Source organism: Rhinoraja longicauda, chromosome 7 (assembly GCF_053455715.1).
Source record: "Rhinoraja longicauda isolate Sanriku21f chromosome 7, sRhiLon1.1, whole genome shotgun sequence".
Classification (NCBI taxonomy): Eukaryota; Metazoa; Chordata; class Chondrichthyes; order Rajiformes; family Arhynchobatidae; genus Rhinoraja; species Rhinoraja longicauda.
The window spans coordinates 21078449-21099582 of record NC_135959.1 but is presented as its reverse complement, the minus strand read 5'-3'; the positions used below and the strand labels follow the sequence as shown (position 1 = coordinate 21099582).

Sequence of the window (21134 nt, the reverse complement as noted above, 5' to 3'; positions counted from 1 at the left end):
AGGGAGAGAGACAGGCAAGGACATATTTTGGTGAGAGATTATTCACCAAAGTTTAATGTCTTCCAGTTGCATATCTTGAGTGTCGTGACATAGTTCTATTTTGTTATGTTGACCCTTCAGTACAGAAATGGTGTGGTTTCTGGCAGGTGATCTATTACCCAAAAATGCAAACATGCTTTTTGTGTGCCAGTAAAGTACTAAGATGGAATACTGGCTTACTTACAAGATAAAGTTGCGTATTTTCTACATGCCAGATGAAATTTCATGCAAAAAAGTGTGAGATCTTACAGTTTTTAAGAAAGAACAAGAGGGATAGAGTCAGTTGTACAATTTCAAAGGGAACATGATAAGCTGTTCATATGCACGAACCATTAAAGATGATACGACAAGTTGATCAAACTGTTTCACATTTATGTACAAAAAAATGATACAAGAATCTTAGCTTCAGAAATTGACGTTTAAATTTAAAAATATATAATGTTAAATCTTATCAAGTATCTGGACAATTCTCAGCTGGACTAGAGACCAATTTGGCTGCCGTCTCTAATTTAAGATGTTTTGGAGAGGATGCAGAGATTTAATGCTTCAATGGTCCTTTATTGTCACGTGTACCGAGGTACAGTGAAATTTGATTTACCATGCAGTCATACCAAAAAAGCAACAAGATACAAAACTACATAAAGATTAAACATAAACAGCCACAGCGGCATGTGAGAATCTCCAGGGCACACGGCATAAGCAGAGACCCACAGCCATCAGTTCAATGTCTGGGCCAAATACACACGCTCCTTCACCGTGATGTGACCAGAGTTGCACCGACCGCTCTCACTCTCTCTGTTGTCCCTATCCACCCAAACAGTCAGAAAGTCAGAGATTTACTAAAGGGATAGGCCCAAAAAGCTGGAGTAACTTAGCGAGAAAAGCAGCATCTCTGAGGGAAGGAATGGGTGACGTATCGGGTTGAGACCCTTCTTCAGACTCGACGTTTGGGGTCGAGACCCTTCTTCAGACAAAATGGATGACTGAAGGTGCTGGAAGCACCTTTAGGCTGGAGGCATTTAAAGTGAGACTTAAAAATATTCAACGATGTTTGATAGAATGATGAGAAACAGTAGATACTGGATGATGTGTCAGTAACAAATAGACACATCTTCACATCTGAAGAAGGGTCTCGACCCGAAACGTCGCCCACTGCTCTCCAGAGATGCTGCCTGTCCCGCTGAGTTACTCCAGCTATTTGTGTGTTCATCTTCAAGATAATTCAAAACAGAACCAGTGTAGAGATGTAAAGAAATTATTTTACCAAGCACGATCTTAATAGGCTGACTGAAAGGGTAATGGAAATAGATTTGTTAATGACTTTCAAAAGAAAATTGGATCTATATTTGAAAAGATTTGTAGGGCTATGAGAAAATAGTGGGGGAGTGGAACTAATTGCTCCTTTAAATAGTGTGATCTATTTAAAGACTGCAAAAGTGGGGATTAATATTACTAACATATCTGAACAGGAAATGGAAAAGGAAATTGATAATTCATTAAAAAAGATGCAGAGAAAACTTATCATGCTTGATGAAAGTGAGCCATTACAACTGAAATTAGCATTTAGGCAAATTACATTACACATGCTAAAGTGAGTCACGTAGGAAAATACATTTTGTAAATAATACTTGTGTGTCTATTTCTGCATTTTTAAAATGTAATGGCACACAATAAAGACAGTTGCAGAGTCCCCACTCCCAATTTGGAGGCTATGAATTACACATTATTGAGACTGTATTTTGAAGCAGAGTACCAGATTGATACCATGTCTTATTTTGTCCTCCATTTCAAGATTATAACCATGAATTTAAAAAATGAAGTAGACCATTCAGTCTCAAGAGCTTGCCATACAATGAATTCCTGTCTGATCTCATGGTCGAACACAAATTTATTAAGATCTTTGGTGAACAAAAAATTAACAATCAGATTTAAAATTAACAATCAACCTAGATTTTTTGGAAGTGAACTCAGAATTTTTACAACCCTCTGCAGAAGGTGATATTTACAAAACATTTCTAAGAATCTAGCACCAAATTTGAGACTGATCCTGTCGTGAGATACCAAACCGATGGAAATGATTCTCTTAATCTACTTTATCTGTTCCACTTAACATCTCAATTTTACGATCAAACCATGCAGAAATTTGATGGCATTTGGGGTCACATACATAGTTTAAGGATTAGTTCATTGGCCTTCATGAAATAAAATAACATAAGCATAAGAATGGAGAACACTTGGTCTCTTGGTACACAGAGGCCATTTGAGACCATGACTAGAATGTCTAGTCATTCTAGGATGTCTAGTCATTCTGGGATGGACTGATCTGCTTAAGGAAGGATATCCTTGCAATAAAGGGAGAAATCTGACGACATTTGAGGACTGATTAAACAGATCACTGAAATGTACAGAATTCTCAAGGGACTTGACAGGGTTATTGTTTCTCCTGACTGGGGGTCCAAAACCAGGGTTACTGTTTCAATCGAAAGCCAGTTGAGCACAAATCTATCCAAAGGATAATGAACGTTAGGAATTCTTAACCCACATGCGGTGAAGTCCCAGTTGCTGGGTATATACATGCAGTTTTTTAGTTATTTTGGGAATATACTGATATGAATTATTAGGCTGAGATAAAAACCAAGACAGAATCTTACTAATTGGTAGAGGAAGAAGCCCCCTACTGCTATTTATCTTAGTACAAATTACAGAGAGTACCACCTCAATGTGTTCAGTCTCTCCTCATTATTTAACCATTGGTATCCAGGTACAGTTTTGGTAAATCTACTCCATAATTCTTCAAAGGCAATAGATCTTTCTCAGTAATGTGAATTAAACATCATAAATATCACAACATTGTGAAATTGTCTAATTTTTTTATTTAATTAGCATTGAAATATAAACTACCCAGAGGTAGTTAATACCCTTTGGTTATTTTGCTCAATGTCAGCAGCAGTGTTTCTGTCATTTTTGCCTTTTAATGTATCACTGTTTCTGGTGTTCATCCTTTTGACATTGTCTTGCCTCTTTACTTTCCCCTCAGACAGCTGTGCAGTGGGCCCTGGTTGTTTCCTGTAATTTTCCTATCAGTATGTCCTACCCTAGATTCTTTGGTTACCTTGACTGGTTACCGATTTTAGTTGAAAGAAAATAACAAAGAGCTAACAACACACAAACGGGAGTTCCCCTCTTCCATTATAGATGAGGCTCTCACTAGGGTCTCCTCAATATCCTGCAGCTCCACTCTTGCTCACCCTCCCCCCATTCGCAACAAGGACAGTCCCCCTTGACTTCATCTTCCACCCCATCAGCCGTCGCATATAGCATATAATCCTCCAACACTTTTGTCACCTCCAACGGGATCCCACTACTGGCACATCTTCAGACCTCCACCCCTTTCTGCTTTCCGCAGAGATCGTTTCCTCCACAACTCCCTGGTCAACTCGTCCCTTCCCACCCAAACCACCCCCTCCCCAGGTACTTTCCCCAGCAACCACAGGAGATGCAACACATGTCCCTTTACCTCCCCCCTCGACTCCATCCAAGGACCCCGACAGTCTTTTCAGGTGAGGCAGAGGTTCACTTGCACCTTCTCCAATCTCATCTACTGTATCCGCTGTTCTAGCTGTCAACTTCTGTACATCAGCGAGACCAAGCGCAGGCTCAGCGATCGTTACCAGCAGTATGAACATTGACTTCTCTAACCTCAAATAGCCCTTGCTTCCCCACTCTCTCTCCATGCCCTCCCCCTTCCAAGTTCTCCCAATAGTCTTGCTGTCTCCGACTACATTCTTTCTCTGTCCCGCTCCCTCGCCTGACATCAGTCTGATGAAGGGTCTCAACCTGAAACATCACCCATTCCTTCTCTCCAGAGATGCTGCCTGACCCGCTGATTTACTCCAGCATTTTCTGTCTAACACTTCCTTCAATTAAGTTTTTAGTGTTCATTTATGGAAATGCAAGTTGCATTTATGTAGTGCCTTTCACTATCCTGAGATGGAAGCCCAACCATTGAAGTACCTTAGAAGAGTTGACTGTGTTATAATGTGAGTGGCGCAGTAAGGAATTAGATCTCTGACTTCCACAAGCTGTTTTATGGTATTGTGATCATTTTTATTGATTGTGAGATAAATACTAGCATTGGGAACAACACCCGCTCTCATTAGTGTAGCCTGTGGGAATCTTTTATAACCCCTGAGCAATTAGATGGGGCTTCAGTATAACTTTCCTTCAAGAGGTGGTCAGCCTGATCACTGGATCATAGAGTGTCAACCTTTTATTTTATTTTATTTTTTCTGATCACATCTCTGGAGTTCAATATGAATCCACAACTTTCTGATTCGGATGCGAAACTAATCACAATGGAGTCATGGCTAACAGTTGAAATTGGGGCATGTTGGGGAATATAAACTCAGTCGCATGCTATTTTGAATTTGTCCAACAAATTCTAATCCTTGCATTGTGTTTCTTCTAAAACAAAAAAATTAAAATAATATTATTTTTCATGAGGACACCTTACGAGACAATTAACTTACGGCACAGCACACCAAATTTCTGTTTTGAGTATTTGTTTACTTCAGTTAATACGCTACTGGAAAAATAACTAATTCTATATACACAGCTGTGCTCGACTCAAACAAAGAGCTTGTATTGACAACAGCTGCAAAACAAAGTCACTTCCAGTACAAGATGCATCAGCTGCTTTTCATAACTGTCAATTACGAGCTGCACAAAATATTATCAATACTTTGAGTGTTCGGCACTAGCAATGTGAGAGAAAAAAGTACATTTTGGTAGCTGCAGCATAAGTTCATAATTGATAGGAGCAGAATTAGGCCATTTGGCCCATCAAGTCTACTCCGCCATTCAATCATGGCTGATCTATATCTCCCTCCAAACCCCATTCTCCTGCCTTCTCCCCATAACCTCTTCATTTAAAATGCAAGTGAAAACGATTTGTTTGATTCACTTTATTGTTTTTCAGAACTGTATTTGGGAAATTTCTAACTTCTGCCTCTTCTGCGCAGCCCGACCACAAAACAATTACTGTGAAAGCTGCTGTAAGCAACCAGCTGGGCACTGATACTTGGCCATTGTCATTGCTGCTTTAATAGAAACTTTAGGGCTGGACTGTCTTAAAAAAATTCTGTCCCTGCATTTTTCTTCTCAAAAGAATCTGTGATTGTCCACCATCAGACCATTAACAAAAAGAAATAATTTTTCCAATACCTATATTCATACATTTTAATTGTCCTTCTCAACAGAACAATCAACTTTGCACATATGATTTCTTGAAGGGCATGCTCCCAAAACAGATAGGTTTCCTGAATTTGAGTGTGTTCGCTTCAATGTTTAAAAGTTCCTTTTTCCTTTTCTGAAGTGTCATTTTCTAATTATTTCTGAATACATAATTTTATGTGCCTCAATCAGGTAATTCCTAGGGAATATAGAATCCATGTTCACACAATCCTGTTACTCCAAATATCATGATCAATTGGGAATAGTACCTTGATCAGAAATAAATTTTTTGAGATGTTTCATAAAGTAAATTGAACACCAAGTCAAAATTGGAGAGATTAGGTTAATGTATATACAGAGTTCCTTCAGTAAATAGGTCAACAGTGATGTAAAAATATATTTTTTAATATTCATTTTAATATTAGCTCCATTAAAATGGATTTTGATGTACTAATTTACAGTATTGCTATTCAGATTAATTGCAAGAATATTTACCAAGAAACTCATCTGGTGGAAATAATGGGATCACTCATCGAGTCTCATATAATTCACCCACGCCAGTACATTAAAATTGCTATTTTAAATTGTGACCATGGTAAAAAACGATGTAAATTCATACTGACTAGGCAACACCTCCAAGCAGTTCACAAACTCACCTAGGCCATTCAAACTGTCCCACCAAACCCACAAACTCTACCACCTAGAAGGGCAAGAAAGCACATGGGACTGTCACCATCAGCTTCATCCTAAGCTGGAACTGAACCACCATTTCTTCGTGGTAATTGAATCAAAATACTGCAACTCCATACCCTGGAGACAAATAAAACTGAAGATACTGGGTCTGAGGCAAGAACAGAAATGCTGGAAGAACTCAACCAGTCAGGCAGCATCTGTGGAAGGAATAACCAGTTAACATTTGAAGTCAAACCCATTCATCAGGACTGAGAAAGAGAGAAAGCAAGCAGGTGGAAGTAGCAGAGAAGGTGGGGGGTGGTTAGTAATAAAATGAAATGATGTAGCTGTGGAATGGACAGGTGAACTCCTTTGTCTGAGTCATGTGTTGCTAATGTTGTGAGTCTGGGGGGTGGCATATAGTCTTGTCAACTGGGACTGAGGAGGCCAGAATATATGTGAAAGGGAAGAAAGGAGTTGCAGAATGGTAGCACAAATGGTACAAACAGAATGAAAGATAAAGTTATCTATAACTGGAGACTCAGTGTTTGGTTCTGCAGACTGCAATGTTCCCAAATGAGAAATGAGGCATTACTCCTTGAGCTCAATACCTTATTTCGCTATGGGAGGACTTGCACCAGAAAGATTGCAGTAGGTTCAAGAATCTCCCTCACCATCACAATTTACTTGAGGTAGTTTCATTATTTCAAACTATCTACAAAGATTTCAATTGGTATCATAAATTTTAAGTATTGCCAAACATTGTAGCTGCAGTAGGTTTAGAATGGTTAACCTCATTTAATTTATGGAGGTGACTAACTTGCCTGTATCTTTTAATTTTGAATCTCAGATAAATTCCCAATTGTGTTTTTTTTCTTTTGCTTAACCAATAACTTACTGACGTGCGAGGGTTCTTGATTGATAGCTGCAGCATGTTGCGACATCCCTCCCAAATGAAACCTGCAATGTATTGCAGTTGATTGATTTACTGAAAATGTAAATGTCAAGTTGATTATTGTTCTATTTTTGCTCATCTTTGATCTTAAACGAGCAATTTATTAAAATCTGCAGCAATTGTATTAGTCCTTGTTAGAAAATGAGATTTAATGAGTATTTTTAATATTGCATCTCTGTAGTAACAAAATGCTGGAGTAACTCAGCAGGTCAGGCAGCATCTCGGGAGAGAAGGAATGGGTGACGTTTCGGGTCAAGACCCTTCTTCAGACCGACCCGAAACGTCACCCATTCCTTCTCTCCCGAGATGCTGCCTGACCTGCTGAGTTACTCCAGCATTTTGTGAATAAATATCTTCGATTTGTACCAGCATCTGCAGTTATTTTCTTATACTCTCTGTAGTAACAGTGCATTGATATCAACCCAGCTCCACATTCACAAAAAATAAAAATAATTGTAGTTTGAACACACCCAGTGTACAATTCCTAATCCTGAATCTGTTTCCCTTCCAGATCACATGATCATTATTCCCTAATTAAGGCATTCGAGCATTATTTAACAATATTTACCTTGTGTTTACAAAGATTACCTGCGATGCAGTATTTGAGGTCAGCTGATCACTTAATAGTAGGTGTAAGAAAATAACTGCAGATGGTGGTACAAATCAAAGGTATTTATTTCACAAAATGCTGGAGTAACTCAGCAGGTCAGGCAGCATCTCAGGAGAGAAGGAATGGGTGACGTTTCGGGTCAAGACCTTTCTTCAGACTGATGTCGGGGGCGGGACAAAGGAAGGATATAGGTGGAGACAGGAAGAGGGAGAACTGGGAAGGGGAGGGGAAGAGAGGGACAGAGGAACTATCTAAAGTTGGAGAAGTCAATGTTCATACCACTGGACTGCAAGCTGCCCAAGCGAAATATGAGGTGCTATTCCTCCAATTTCCGGTGGGCCTCACTATGGCACTGGAGGAGGCCCATGACAGAAAGGTCAAAGTGGGAGTGGGAGGGGGCGTTGAAGTGCTCAGCCACCGGGAGATCAGGTTGGTTAAGGCAGACTGAGTGAAGGTGTTGAGCGAAACGATCGCCGAGCCTGCGTTTGGTTTTGCCGATGTAAAGAAGTTGACATCTAGAGCAGCGGATACAATAGATGAGGTTGGAGGAGGTGCAGGTGGACCTCTGTCTCACCTGGAAAGACTGTTTGGGTCCTTGGATGGAGTTGAGGGGGGAGGTAAAGGGACAGGTGCTGCATCTCCTGCGGTTGCAGGGGAAAGTGCCCGGGGATGGGGTGGTTTGGGTAGGAAGGGACGAGTGGACCAGGGAGTTACGGAGGGAACGGTCTCTGCGGAACGCAGAAAGGGGAGGGGATGGGAAGATGTGGCCAGTAGTGGGGTCCCGCTGTAGGTGATGGAAATGTTGGAGGATGATTTGTTGGTTACGCTGGCTGTGGGGTGGAAGGTGAGAACAAGGGGGATTCTGTCCTTGTTACGAATGTGGGGAGGGGGAGCAAGAGTGGAGCTGCGGGATGTAGAAGAGGCCCTAGTGAGAGCCTCTTCTATAATAATAGTAGGTGCTCCATCTAAATTTTATCACCCTTCCACCCTACCCATTGTGTAATTCCTGGCCCTCTTCTTTGTTTGAATTGATTTGTATTCATCACGATAAATCGCACCAACCTGATTAGATATATTTGAGGACGCTGTGGGAAGCTAGAGAAGAAGTTGTGGGAGCCCTGGCTGAGATATATGAATCATCGTTAGACATGAGTGAAGTGCCTGATGACTGAAGGGTGGCTAATGTGCCTCTATTGAAGAAGGACTGCAAGGAAAAGCCTGGGAACTATAGTCCAGGGAACCTAACATTTGTGGAAGGTAAGTTAATAGAGAGGATTCTGAAGGATAAGGACCATGAGGGGAATAGATAGGGTGAATGCACAGAATCTGTTACCCAGGTGAGAGTAATCAAAAACACTAGGATGTGTTGAAGGTGAACCTGAGGAGCAACTTTTTCACCCCGAAGATGGTGGGCATATGGAACGAGCTGTCTGAGGAGGTAATTGAGGCAGATACTATAACAACTTCGACACCAAGATACTTGGACAGGTAAATGGATAGGAAATGTTTCCATAGATATGGCCAAACGCCGGCAAATGGGACTAGCTTGGAAGGTGGGATCTTGGTCAATGTGAACCAGTTGGGCCAAAGGGCCTGTTTCCATGTTGTATCACCCTAAGACATCATGGATATAGGAAAGACTTGCAATTGTATAGCATCTTTCATGATTTTCAAAATTTTCCTCGGTACTTTAGAACCAATGAAAATCTTTTGAAAAGTGTCACTGTTGTAATGTGAGAAACTCTCTTTTCAACATTTACACGATAACTGCAAACCCTTTTACTCTCTGAGGGAATTTACCTCTTTTATTCTCGCTGGAGTTGACATTCTCCCCCCCCCCCCCTTCCCCCAAGCCTGAGTACGTGAAGTGCAAATGGAACTCGCTGACCAGGTATTGAGGGTAGAGAGTGACATTGTTTTGGGGGACTTTAACAAGGCCAACCTCAGTCGTCGGCTCCCAAAGTACAGACTTCATGTTACCTGCCCCACCAGAGGGGAGAGGACACTTGATCACTGCTACTCTTCAATCAAGAACGCATATTCCTCGGGTGGCTCCGGGTCTCTCCGATCATTGTTTAGTTCACCTTATTCCGACCTATGGGCAGAAACTAAAATCTGCTAAACCTGTGGTCAGAACAACAAAAAGGTGGACAAGCGAGGGCATAGAAAACTTATACAGTCCTGCTTTGACTGCACTGATTGGAATGTGTTCAGGGAAGCAACCACAAGCCTCGATGAGTACACAGACACTGTGACATCCTATGTCAGCTTTTGCGAGGACAGTTGTATTCCCACGAAGATCCGGATCTGGTTCAACAATAAGCCCTGGTTCACAGCAGAATTCACACAGCTCCGCCAGTCAAAAGATGAGGCCTACAGGAACGGGGATACAGACCTCTATAGGCAGGCCAAGTACAAGCTGAGAAGAGGAATCAGAGCTGCCAAGGAAAGGTACTCTGTGGAGCAAGTTCTCAGCTAATGATGCTTCTTCAGTTTGGAAGGGCTTGCAAGAAATCACCAGGTACAAGAGAAAAACCCCACGCTCCTTGGACAATCGTCAGCTGACCAACGACCTGAATGCGTTTTACTGCAGGTTCAAGAAACAGAAACCCTGGGACCCCCTCCCCCCACCCCCAATCACCACTTCACACCTACTCAGAGACTGGCTGGAGTTTGCAAAGAATGGCCCTCCCCCCCCCCCCCCCCACGCCTCTGCAATCACCAATTTGCACATCCTCACAGAATGACTGCAGTTTAACAATAGAAATTGCGGAGGTGGAGAGGCTATTCAGAAAACAGAAAAGACGGAAATCTCCAGGACTTGACAATGTTTTCCCCCTCCACCCTCAAGCTCTGTGCTGAACAACTGGCACCGATCTACAGACATTTTCAACCAGTTCCTGCAAACCTGCACTTTCCCTGCCTGCTTCAAGGTCTTCACTGTTGTCCCTGTACCCCAAAAGACAAGGATCACTGGACAATGACTACAGGCCTGTCGCACTTACCTCTGTCGTCATGAAGACCTTTGAAAGACTTGTGGTGGCCCAGCTGAAAAACATCTCAAATCCCCTGCAGTTTGCATATAGGGCCAATCGATCAATAGACAATAGATGCAGGAGTACGCCATTCAGCCCTTCCAGCCAGCACCACCATTCAATGTGATCATGGCTGATCATTCTCAATCAGTACCCCGTTCCTGCCTTCTCCCCATACCCCCTGACTCCGCTATCCTTAAGATCGGTGGACGACGTAGTCAATCTAGGCCTGCACTTCATCCTCCAGCACCTAGACCGCAAGGGGTCCTATGCCAGGATTCTGTTTGTGGACTTTAGCTCTGCTTTTAACACCATTGTGCCAGAACTACTACACTACAAACTCTCCCAGCTGACTGTGCCTGAACCCCGCTGTCAGTGGATCATCAACTTCCTGACGGACAGGAAGCAGCATGTGAGGCTGGGAAAGCACATCTCGGACCCGCAGACCCTAAGCATAGGAGCTCCGCAAGGCTGCGTACTCTCCCCTCTCCTTTACTCTCTCTACACCAACGACTGCGCCTCCACAGACTCCTCTGTCAAGCTCCTCAAGTTTGCGGATGACACTACCCTGATTGGACTGATCCAGGATGGGGAGGAATCTGCCTACAGATGGGAAGTGACACAGCTGGCGTCACTTTGCCCCTCTCACCTCAAAGCTATGCCTTTAAAGTTAAAGCATTATATTTATGTATGGTATATCAGATGTGTTTGGATGGCATTCAGTATAAAGCTTTTCACTCTACCTTGATATAAGTGACAATAATAAACCTAAACCCTGTGGTATATGATATTTCCATCCTGGAAAAAAGGTTCTGACTGTCTACCCTATCTATGTAATTTGAGGAATAAACTTTGCCCAGGATACTGATAATACCTTTCCAGTGCCTCTTCAGTGTAGTACCTTCTTCTATTTGAAAGTGTAGGGAGAGTGAAAGACAGCATTGTCCTGTCAAAGATACAGTATTATATCAATACTGCAATTGTGTCTCAGCTGAGGTTTACGTCTCTGTGATGGGATTTGACCAGCAACCTTCTCACTGTTCAGAAATATCAGTGAACTTGAGGAGAGAAATTGAAAGTTAAAATGCATTTAAAAATTGTTTATTTTTCAGAAAGATGTCTAATTATTTTTCTAATATAAGGAGCTTTGGATATCACACTTATTTTGGGGGAAATATATCAGAGGCCAATATGTCTGAACTGCTGGAGAGAAAATGGCCTGATCTCTATCTCTACAAGAAACATTTAAATAAAGCTTTGCAGGGTGACACATACCAGTAAAGTTGTACATGTATAGATTATTTTTGCAATAGAATTTGTGAGAGATTTGAGCAGACGTTGTTTGCATGGTCAGTGACGCATGGTGCAGAAATCAATATTCTGGGGTACACTTTTTAGGTACTTTTTGATGGAGGTTTATTTACCACAATGCCTGGTTTGTTCATAAATATCATCGAAAAATACACAGGATTAAATTAAGTAAAATGATTGAAATCTAGCCTATTCAACAACTGTTCCGTTTGTTTTTATTGTATTATCATCCGATAAATACTTGCACTCGACTTTGAATAAAGTTCAGATGCTTGTTGATAAAATATAATATTGGAATTTATAAATACGCTGAGTGTCTTTTTAAAAATGTTTCTGAACCTTTATTTCATCTAACAGGGTCGATGCACAAGAGAGAATTGCAAGTACCTTCATCCACCAATGCATTTAAAAACGCAGTTAGAAATTAATGGACGTAACAATCTCATACAACAAAAAACAACTGCAGCTATGCTAGCACAGCAGATGCAATTTATGATGCCAGGTGCACAGATTCAACCAGTTGTAAGTATATATGTATTTGAAGCAACAGCTTCAAGAAGTAAAAGGATGCTATGGGGGGAGGAACCTACTTGTGTTGCAACCTTACTCCAATTACCATTTCCCCCCATCATGTTTCGTTCCCAGTTGTGAATACACAGAATTAGCAGAGTAAAATTATAAAGGGAATTGTCTTTAAGTTGTATTCATGCACCTTGTGATTATTATAGCTCGAATGCAGGTCTAGAAGCAGTTACTCTACCTGCAAACAAGTCATTTGGGAGAAATAACAGGGTTCCCTTGACCTGCTAGTCCAATTCGTTAAATATTCTGACGGTGTTTTTCTTGAGATTACTATAAATATCTTCGACCCGCTTCCCATTATTTGTTATTCATCTGGTAGAAAAATTATGACTAGTAATATATTTACTTCAAGAAATGTATAAATATCCAAATATTTTACATGCACGATATCAGAATCTGAGCACTAGATTACTCATCCTTGTTTTGTCAAGTTGAGAGACTACAATTGTTGGCGAGCTGTTCTCTAACTTCTCGTTATTTTTATTAGTCCTGTTTAATACTTTAAGGAAAAACTAGATTATTTGATGAAGGAAGCTGACGTGTTTGTCCAGAGTAGTTGAAATGCCCTCTATTTTACCTCTTCGCAATAGTACTGTATTGGACTCATATGCATTTAGTTATTTGGTCTTGGAAATCTCATGGCTCATCTCTGTTTGGGATATCGTAATGTATTTATTACTAAGTTAAAATGTTCCAACTGTCAGATTCAATATTTTTATGTTGAAAGTAATTCAATTTTCATAGCGAGCTTTTTGTAAACTTCTAGAGTTTATTTTCTGGATACTATTAATAACATACTTTAGAAAGAATTCTAATGTTTGGGTTTATTCAAGAGAAATATTTTACAAAGCTGTATTTTATTCTTTGCAATGGACTCTTTTTAATATGATTTTGTAAACATGTTCATTTTTCTCCACAGGCCACATTTCCAATGAATCCTGGCACAGGAATAAATAATCATGCTTTTAGTTTTAGCCCTTTCCTGGCACCCATGCCTCACAATGTGGGATTAGTTCCAACGGAAATGCTCTCTAATCCCCCTGTCCTTGTCCCTGGAAGCCCACCTATTTCAGTTGCAGGAACAGGAAATGTGCAGAAGCACATGAGAACAGACCGATTAGAGGTAATGTCATGATGTTAGTTGAATTCAACATTGAAATATAAATGTAATCTAATTCTGGTTGATCTTTCTTTTATCCTTTATAACATTACAGAAAGTGTGGAAGTAGACAATTGTCCAGCATCTAGATTTGCTGATATTTGTACAGAATGCAACGAAAGAGGGGAGTGTCCCTTTGTAGGCTTGTATGATTGTAATGGGAGTTGGAAAAAAAGGAGAGGAGTTACGTTCAAATCTATGAAGTGTGACTTCAGCTAGAAGATCTATTTAGATAATTGAATAAAAGAGGTGAAAGGACCATGGAGTGATAAAGGGTGTGATCCCTTGAGAATGCACAGAGGGGAGGGAAATTTGTGTCTGGTGATGCAACCATCTTGGACCTGGCGGAAATTGCAAAGGATTGATTGTGGAGGCTGGTAGGGCGAAGGAAAAGGACCAGAGGAATTCTACTCTTGTTCCATTCAGAGTGAAGGGATGGCGAGCATAGGTGTGGAAATAGCTGTGACACAGTCAAGGAATTTGTCCACTATTGTTGGTTTGGGAAGAAAAATAGCATTTCACATGCACCTGTGCAGAATTTCTCATCATCAGAGCAAATGCAGCAGAGGTGGAAGGACTGGGAATAATGGGAAATGTTGGAATGAGCAGGTCAGCAGCATTTGTGAAAGGAGAAACAGTTACGGTTTCAGATCCACAACCCTTCAACAGAAGTGAGCATGGAGTCAGGTTGTTGAATTTACATTTAGAATCATTGACCTGAGTGTCCAGGAAGTAGGTAAGGTACTGTCTCAGAACTATTTTAAAACATGTTTAGGAAATTGAAGGAGGAAATGTCAAAAATTGAAATGATCAAGCATGTGTGGGTTGGATGAAGCACATTCTCATCCTGTAGTTTGATTGTATCAAAATTGCTACTGGCATTTGCAGATTTTGCTCTCCAAACCAAAGTGTGTGCTTTCCAATAACAGTTATGCCATAGAAATCAAGAGAGCAAGCTCTGGCTGATTATTAATAGAGTTTGTTTCCAGGACTTTTATAACTAGATGTATGTACTCAAAGCTGATTCCAGGTGAAATTGGCAATCTTGGGACAGTCTGCAAACTCAAATCTAAAACCTCCATGTGACTCAGTATTATACCACATGACACATTTAGTTACTGAACTGCTGGGTGATTAAAAAGCATTTAATCTAATATTATTTATCTTCACATTTCAAGATTAAAAGAACGAATAAAATGTACTACTTATCAGCAAGCAATTAAATTTGCAATTTCTAAACTGTATAGGCAAATAACCATGTTACTATTTTCCATATTTTTACTGTACCTTCTATAGATGTTTCTCAATCTTCTATTGTTTTGATATCTTCATATTTAACAACACATAACGAATTTAGATTTTAATCAGATCACAACCAGATCATTAGAATCTGAACTGAATGAATTATACATTGATCCTGCCAAACTAAATACATACAGGAGAGTTGCTCTGAAGTGCTGTCTTCAAAAGTAAAAATTAATGAACCTAATTTGCCTTAATAAAAGATTCGCATGGATTTCCTGCAGTTGTTACACTGAACAATGTATACTTCAAGAGGGTAATGTTCACATAAAATTAAAGTTCTCTGAAACATGACAATTTTAGTTCCAGTGATATATTTCAGCACTGTATAATTTTTGTATGTATGAATGATTTTTTATCATGTTCAACCTTGGTTGTACACTAAAGTATCGTTTCTTAGCTCTAAGATGCTTAAATGTTAACCAACCTCATTAATCTTAAGCACAGTGCAACTTTATTCTTTCTGGCAGGTGTGCAGGGAGTTTCAACGAGGGAACTGCACTCGGGGTGAGACTGACTGCCGTTTTGCTCACCCTGCAGACAGCACAATGGTGGACACCAATGACAACACCGTAACTGTCTGCATGGATTATATCAAAGGTCGATGCTCAAGAGAGAAGTGCAAATATTTTCACCCCCCTGCGCACTTACAAGCCAAAATAAAGGCAGCCCAGCATCAGGCCAACCAGGCTGTGGCGGTAGCTCAGGCAGCTGCTGCAGCAGCAACTGCAATGGTAGGTCATTTATTGAGGTAAAATGCCATACCTGAACAGCAAATCTATTACACCACTCAAACATAAATCAACAAAGCATTTTTTAAAGAGGGAAGTCACCCACTGTTGGTGATGCATCTAATGCATTTGTTTGAGAAGCATTTTTATCTGTGTCAATTGCAATAGAAAATAAGAAATATTGGGGCTAATAAGCATTACTCCTATATACATATTGCGATTAGTGCAGCGAAAGAATAACATTCTAAGCTGTTTCACAGGAGCAATATCAAAGATTGATGCTAAACCAGAGTGATAGTAGTGTCAAAGAGGTTTTACCGAGTCTTAAAGGAGGAGAGAAGTGGGGATAGAAGGGAGAAAATTACAGAGCGTGTGGATTGGGAGCCACAGGCACGGCAGCCCCAGGTAGAGCAATTTAGGAATGAGCAAGAGGCTAAAGTTAGAGCATGATGGAATTGGAAACAAGAAGAATTTTAAAATGAAGCATTGCATTAAATAAGAGTCAGGGTAAATTGGTGAGAGTGATTGGGGAACGGAACTTGTAATAATTTAATGTAGAGACAGCAGAGCTTTACTTTGTTTTGAGATTCACCCCTTATCAGAACAATCGACTTAGTGAGATATATTTAAAACTCAATGCACAGATGAAAATTAGAAGGTAATTTATGTTTCGATCAGAAAGGAGATTGGAAAGAGAATTATGTGCAAAACCTATTGGGCTCTGTTAAACCTAACAGTGTTTGGAACAGTGATTTGCAGTGTTTTAAAAAAGTTATATGCCACAATTTAACCAGCTTTATGGCAGTAATATAATTTAAATGTATCTAATCCCCAAAATCTTTATTTTTGATAAATTACCATTATGCATAATTTTATTATACCATCATATAGTCAGATACAGATTCAGATACAGATTTGTCATGCAAACCAATAACAATAGGGCAGTAATTGATATTTTAATTGATAAACCATTCTTGGAGGACTAATTACTAGTCCCACTATAATTTAAGAGCAATGAAGGAAAAATGTTTTTTTTTCACATGCCTAAAGGTCCTCTTTTCTGCTTTGTTTCAGGTTTGAAGTTGCACTTTCTGCTAATAAATTGTCTGTTTTGTAATTTATCCATTTTTTTCAATCTCTGCAGCTATTGCAGCAGAGTTTATCTTCTGTTAGTCATACAGATATTTAAAGTTAAAAGATACTTTAGCCAATAATGTGATCAGGATGTGAACAAACAGTGAATTTTGATGCAATGCTACAAGATTCAGCTTCCTAAAATTGCATAACAAATATTAGATTTCTCTAGTATTCGTTCTAACGTCAATCTAATGCCGCAGGAATAATCAATTTCACCAGTTGGAAGTGACACCTATCTCTTAGGATATGGTAAAAATGCTACCACCCTCCAATGTTGACCTGAACTGCAATGGTTAGAACTCTTACAGGCTCCGGATCCACTGAATCACTGAGGGGGCTATGTTGCTGCATTTATAGCGATTAGAAATATACTCAGGAAAGTCAATCAATGTTGAGTGCTGGAATATACTTGAGTAACATTTTGATATTTAAAAAATATCTTTATTAATGAGGAAGGCATGGTGCATTTTTGTGTAGATATGAAGGTAGATCTGCAATATTTGTACTATGAAAAACTCATTATAGTTGGCTGCTTCCCTCAATCCCCAAATATTTTTTTGTTATTGTTAATCCCAGAGGTTTTCCTTTTTTTAAAGAAAAGGTTTTGTTCCTCTTTTTAAAAAAATTCATCCAGTGCCCTGCAAGTTGTCAGTTATTAATACTATTTTCCAATGCAACTATAATAAATGACATTTGCTTAGCAGTGAAATACTCCTAGATATTAAGGGTTTGTAATGTGGAGTTCTAATGTATAATCTGTAGGCATTTGCTTAATTTATATTCCTTATATTATAATTGGAAATAATGCACTACTGTAGTTTACTGATTACAAAATCATGGCATTTGAGGGAAAACTAGTATTCAAATTTACTAAACATTTGTGCAATTCCTTATAAAAGCCATTCGGTGTTAATTATTCTACCTTTAAAATGTGAATTGACTTCATATTCAGGCAGAAGTATTTATTGGACAACAGTTACTATAATTGTAATCCACCGGTTCTATTGTTACCAAGCACCAATTCTGCAGAGGACTAATTTTCCTTTTATATGTTTCACGCATTGCAATCTAAATTGATAAAGCTCCACGCAAATTAAATTATGAACGTACATGAAAATGTCACTGGGATCTTGTTGATTAACTGTACTAAAAATGATCCCAAATTTCTACATTACATAAAGGCCTTAAACCTGTCATTCTGCTGGTTTATTTCACCTGGCCAAAATTCCTTTTGCTCTAAATATTCGGTCACTGATTTGGAGAAAATATCATGTTTGAACTGTGCTCTGTAAACTGCGATATTCCACCTTGACTTTCAGAAAGCCTTCGACAAGGTCCCACATAGGAGATTAGTGTGCAAAATTAAAGCACATGGTATTGGGGGTAGGGTACTGACATGGATAGAAAATTGGTTGGCAGACAGAAAGCAAAGAGTGGGGATAAATGGGTCCCTTTCAGAATGGCAGGCAGTGACTAGTGGGGTACCACAAGGCTTGGTGCAGGGACCGCAGCTATTTACAATATACATTTATGACTTGGATGAAGGGATTAAAAGTAATATTAACAAATTTGCAGATGACACAAAGCTGGGTGGCAGTGTGAACTGTGAGGAAGATGCTATGAGGTTGTAGGGTGACTTGGACAGGTTGTGTGAGTGGGCGGATGCATGGCAGATGCAATTTAATGTGGATAAGTGTGAGGTTATCCACTTTGGTGGTAAGAATAGGAAGGCAGATTATTATCTGAATGGTGTCAAGTTAGGAAAAGGGGACGTACAACGAGATCTGGGTGTCCTAGTGCATCAGTCACTGAAAGGAAGCATGCAGGTACAGCAGGCAGTGAAGAAAGCCAATGGAATATTGGCCTTCATAACAAGAGGAGTTGAGTATAGGAGCAAAGAGGTCCTTCTGCAGTTGTACAGGGCCCTAGTGAGACTGCACCTGGAGTACTGTGTGCAGTTTTGGTCTCCAAATTTGAGGAAGGATATTCTTGCTATTGAGGGCGTGTAGCGTAGGATCACTAGGTTAATTCCCGGAATGGCGGGACTATCGTATGTTGAAAGACTGGAGCGACTGGGCTTGCACACACTGGAATTTAGGAGGATGAGAGGGGATCTTATTGAAACATATAATATTATTAAGGGGTTGGACACGTTAGAGGCAGGAAACATGTTCCCAATGTTGGGGGAATCCAGAACCAGGGGCCACAGTTTAAGAATAAGGGGTAGGCCATTTAGAACGGAGATGAGGAAAAACCTTTTCAGTCAGAGAGTTGTAAATCTGTGGAATTCTCTGCCTCATGGGGTATGGGGAGAAGGCAGGAACGGGGTACTGATTGAGAATGATCAGCCATGATCACATTGAATGGTGGTGCTGGCTCGAAGGGCCGAATGGCCTACTCCTGCACCTATTGTCTATTGTCTATAAGATCCCCTCTCATCCTTCTAAATTCCAGTGAATACAAGCCTAGTCTTTTCAATCTTCCCTCATATGACAGTCCCGCCATCCCAGGGATCAATCTCGTGAACCTACGCTGCACTGCCTCAATTACAAGTCCTTCCTCAAATTAGGAGACCAAAACTGTACACAATACTCCAGATGTGGTCTTACCAGGGCCCTATACAACTGCAGAAGAACCTCTTTACTCCTGTACTGAAATCCTCTTGTTATGAAGGCCAACATGCCATTAGTTTTCTTCACTGCCTGCTGTACCTGCACGCCAACTTTCAGTGACTGGTGTACAAGGACACCCAGATCTCGCTGCACTTTCCCCTTACCTAACCTGACACCATTGAGATAATAATCTGCCTCCTTGTTTTTGCCGCCAAAGTGGATAACCTCACATTTATATACATTATACTGCATCTGCCATGCATCTGCCCACTCACTCAACCTGTCCAGGTCACCCTGCAACCTCCTAACATCCTCTTCGCAGTTCACACTGCCACCCAGCTTTGTGTCATCTGCAAACTTGCTAGTGTTACTTCTAATTCCTTCATCCAAATCATTAATATATATGGTAAACCGTTGCGGCCCCAACACCGAGGCTTGCGGCACTCCACTCGCCACTGCCTGCCATTCTGAAAAGGACCCGTTTACTCCTACTCTTTGCTTCCTGTCTGCCAACCAATTCTCTATCCATGTCAACACCCTACCCCCAATACCATGTGCTCTAATTTTGCTCACCAATCTCCCGTGTGGGACCTTATCAAAGACTTTCTGAAAGTCTAGATACACTACATCCACTCGCTCCCCTTCATCCATTTAACTTGTCACATCCTCAAAAAATTCCAGAAGATTAGTCAAGCATGATTTCCCTTTCATAAATCCATGCTGACTTGGACTTATCCTTTTACTGCTATCCAAATGCACCGTTATTACCTCTTTAATAATTGACTCCAGCATCTTCCCCACCACCGATGTCAGGCTAACTGGTCTGTAATTCCCCGTTTTCTCTCTCACTCCTTTCTTGAAAAGTGGGATAACATTAGCTGTCCTCCAATCCACAAGAACTGATCCTGAATCTATTGAACATTGGAAAATGATCACCAATGCGTCTACTATTTCTAGAGCCACCTCCCTGAATACCCTGGGATGCAGACCATCAGGCCCTCGGGATTTATCAACCTTCAGTTCCATCAGTCTACCCAATACTATTTCTCGCCTAATGCAAATTTCTTTCAGTTCCTCTATCCCCCTAGATCCTCTGTCCTCTAGTACATCTGGGAGATTATTTGTGTCTTCCTTCGTGAAGACAGATCCGAAGTACCTGTTCAACTCTTCTGCCATTTCCCTGTTACCCATAATAATTTCCCCGTGTCTGCCTTTAAGGGACCCACATTTGACTTTGCTAATCTTTTTCTCTTAACATATCTAAAGAAGCTTTTACTGTCCTTTATATTCTTGGCCAGCTTCCTCTCGTACTTCATCTTTTCAGCCCGTATTACCCAATTTGTTACCTTCTGTTGTCCTTTGAAAGTTTCCCAATCCTCTGGCTTCCTGCTACTCTTTGCTGTGTTATACATCTTTTCTTTTAGTTTTATTCCATCCCTAACTTCCCTTGTCAGCCACGGTTGCCTCCTACTCCCCTTAGAATCTTTCTTTAGCTTTGGAATGAAATTATCCTGCATCTTCCGGATTATGCCCAGAAATTCCTGCCATTGCTGTTCCACCGTCATTCCTGCTAGGATCCCTTTCCAGTCGACCTTGGCCAGCTCCTCTCCCATGCCTTCATAGTCCCCTTTGTTCAACTGCAATACTGACACTTTTGATTTAACCTTCTCCCTCTCAAATTGAAGATTAAAACTAATCATATTATGATCACTACCTCCAAGCGGTTCCTTTACCTCAAGTTCTCTTATCAAATCTGG

The 21134-nt window shown here is 40.4% G+C and overlaps 1 protein-coding gene across 11 annotated transcripts in view; it reads left to right on the top strand.

Annotated features, from left to right (window-relative positions):
• The window catches only part of mbnl2 (muscleblind-like splicing regulator 2), a 142400-nt gene that overhangs the window by 87813 nt on the left and 33453 nt on the right, over positions 1–21134 (top strand). For all 11 annotated transcript variants that reach the window (XR_013547461.1, XM_078402252.1, XM_078402253.1 and 8 more), the window contains 3 exons: positions 12212–12376; positions 13356–13559; positions 15368–15631. Coding sequence is in view for 10 of the 11 variants with exons in the window: in XM_078402252.1 (XP_078258378.1) it covers positions 12212–12376; positions 13356–13559; positions 15368–15631 (633 nt within the window). In the remaining variant the exon portion in view is untranslated. The remainder of the gene's footprint in view (positions 1–12211; positions 12377–13355; positions 13560–15367; positions 15632–21134) is intronic.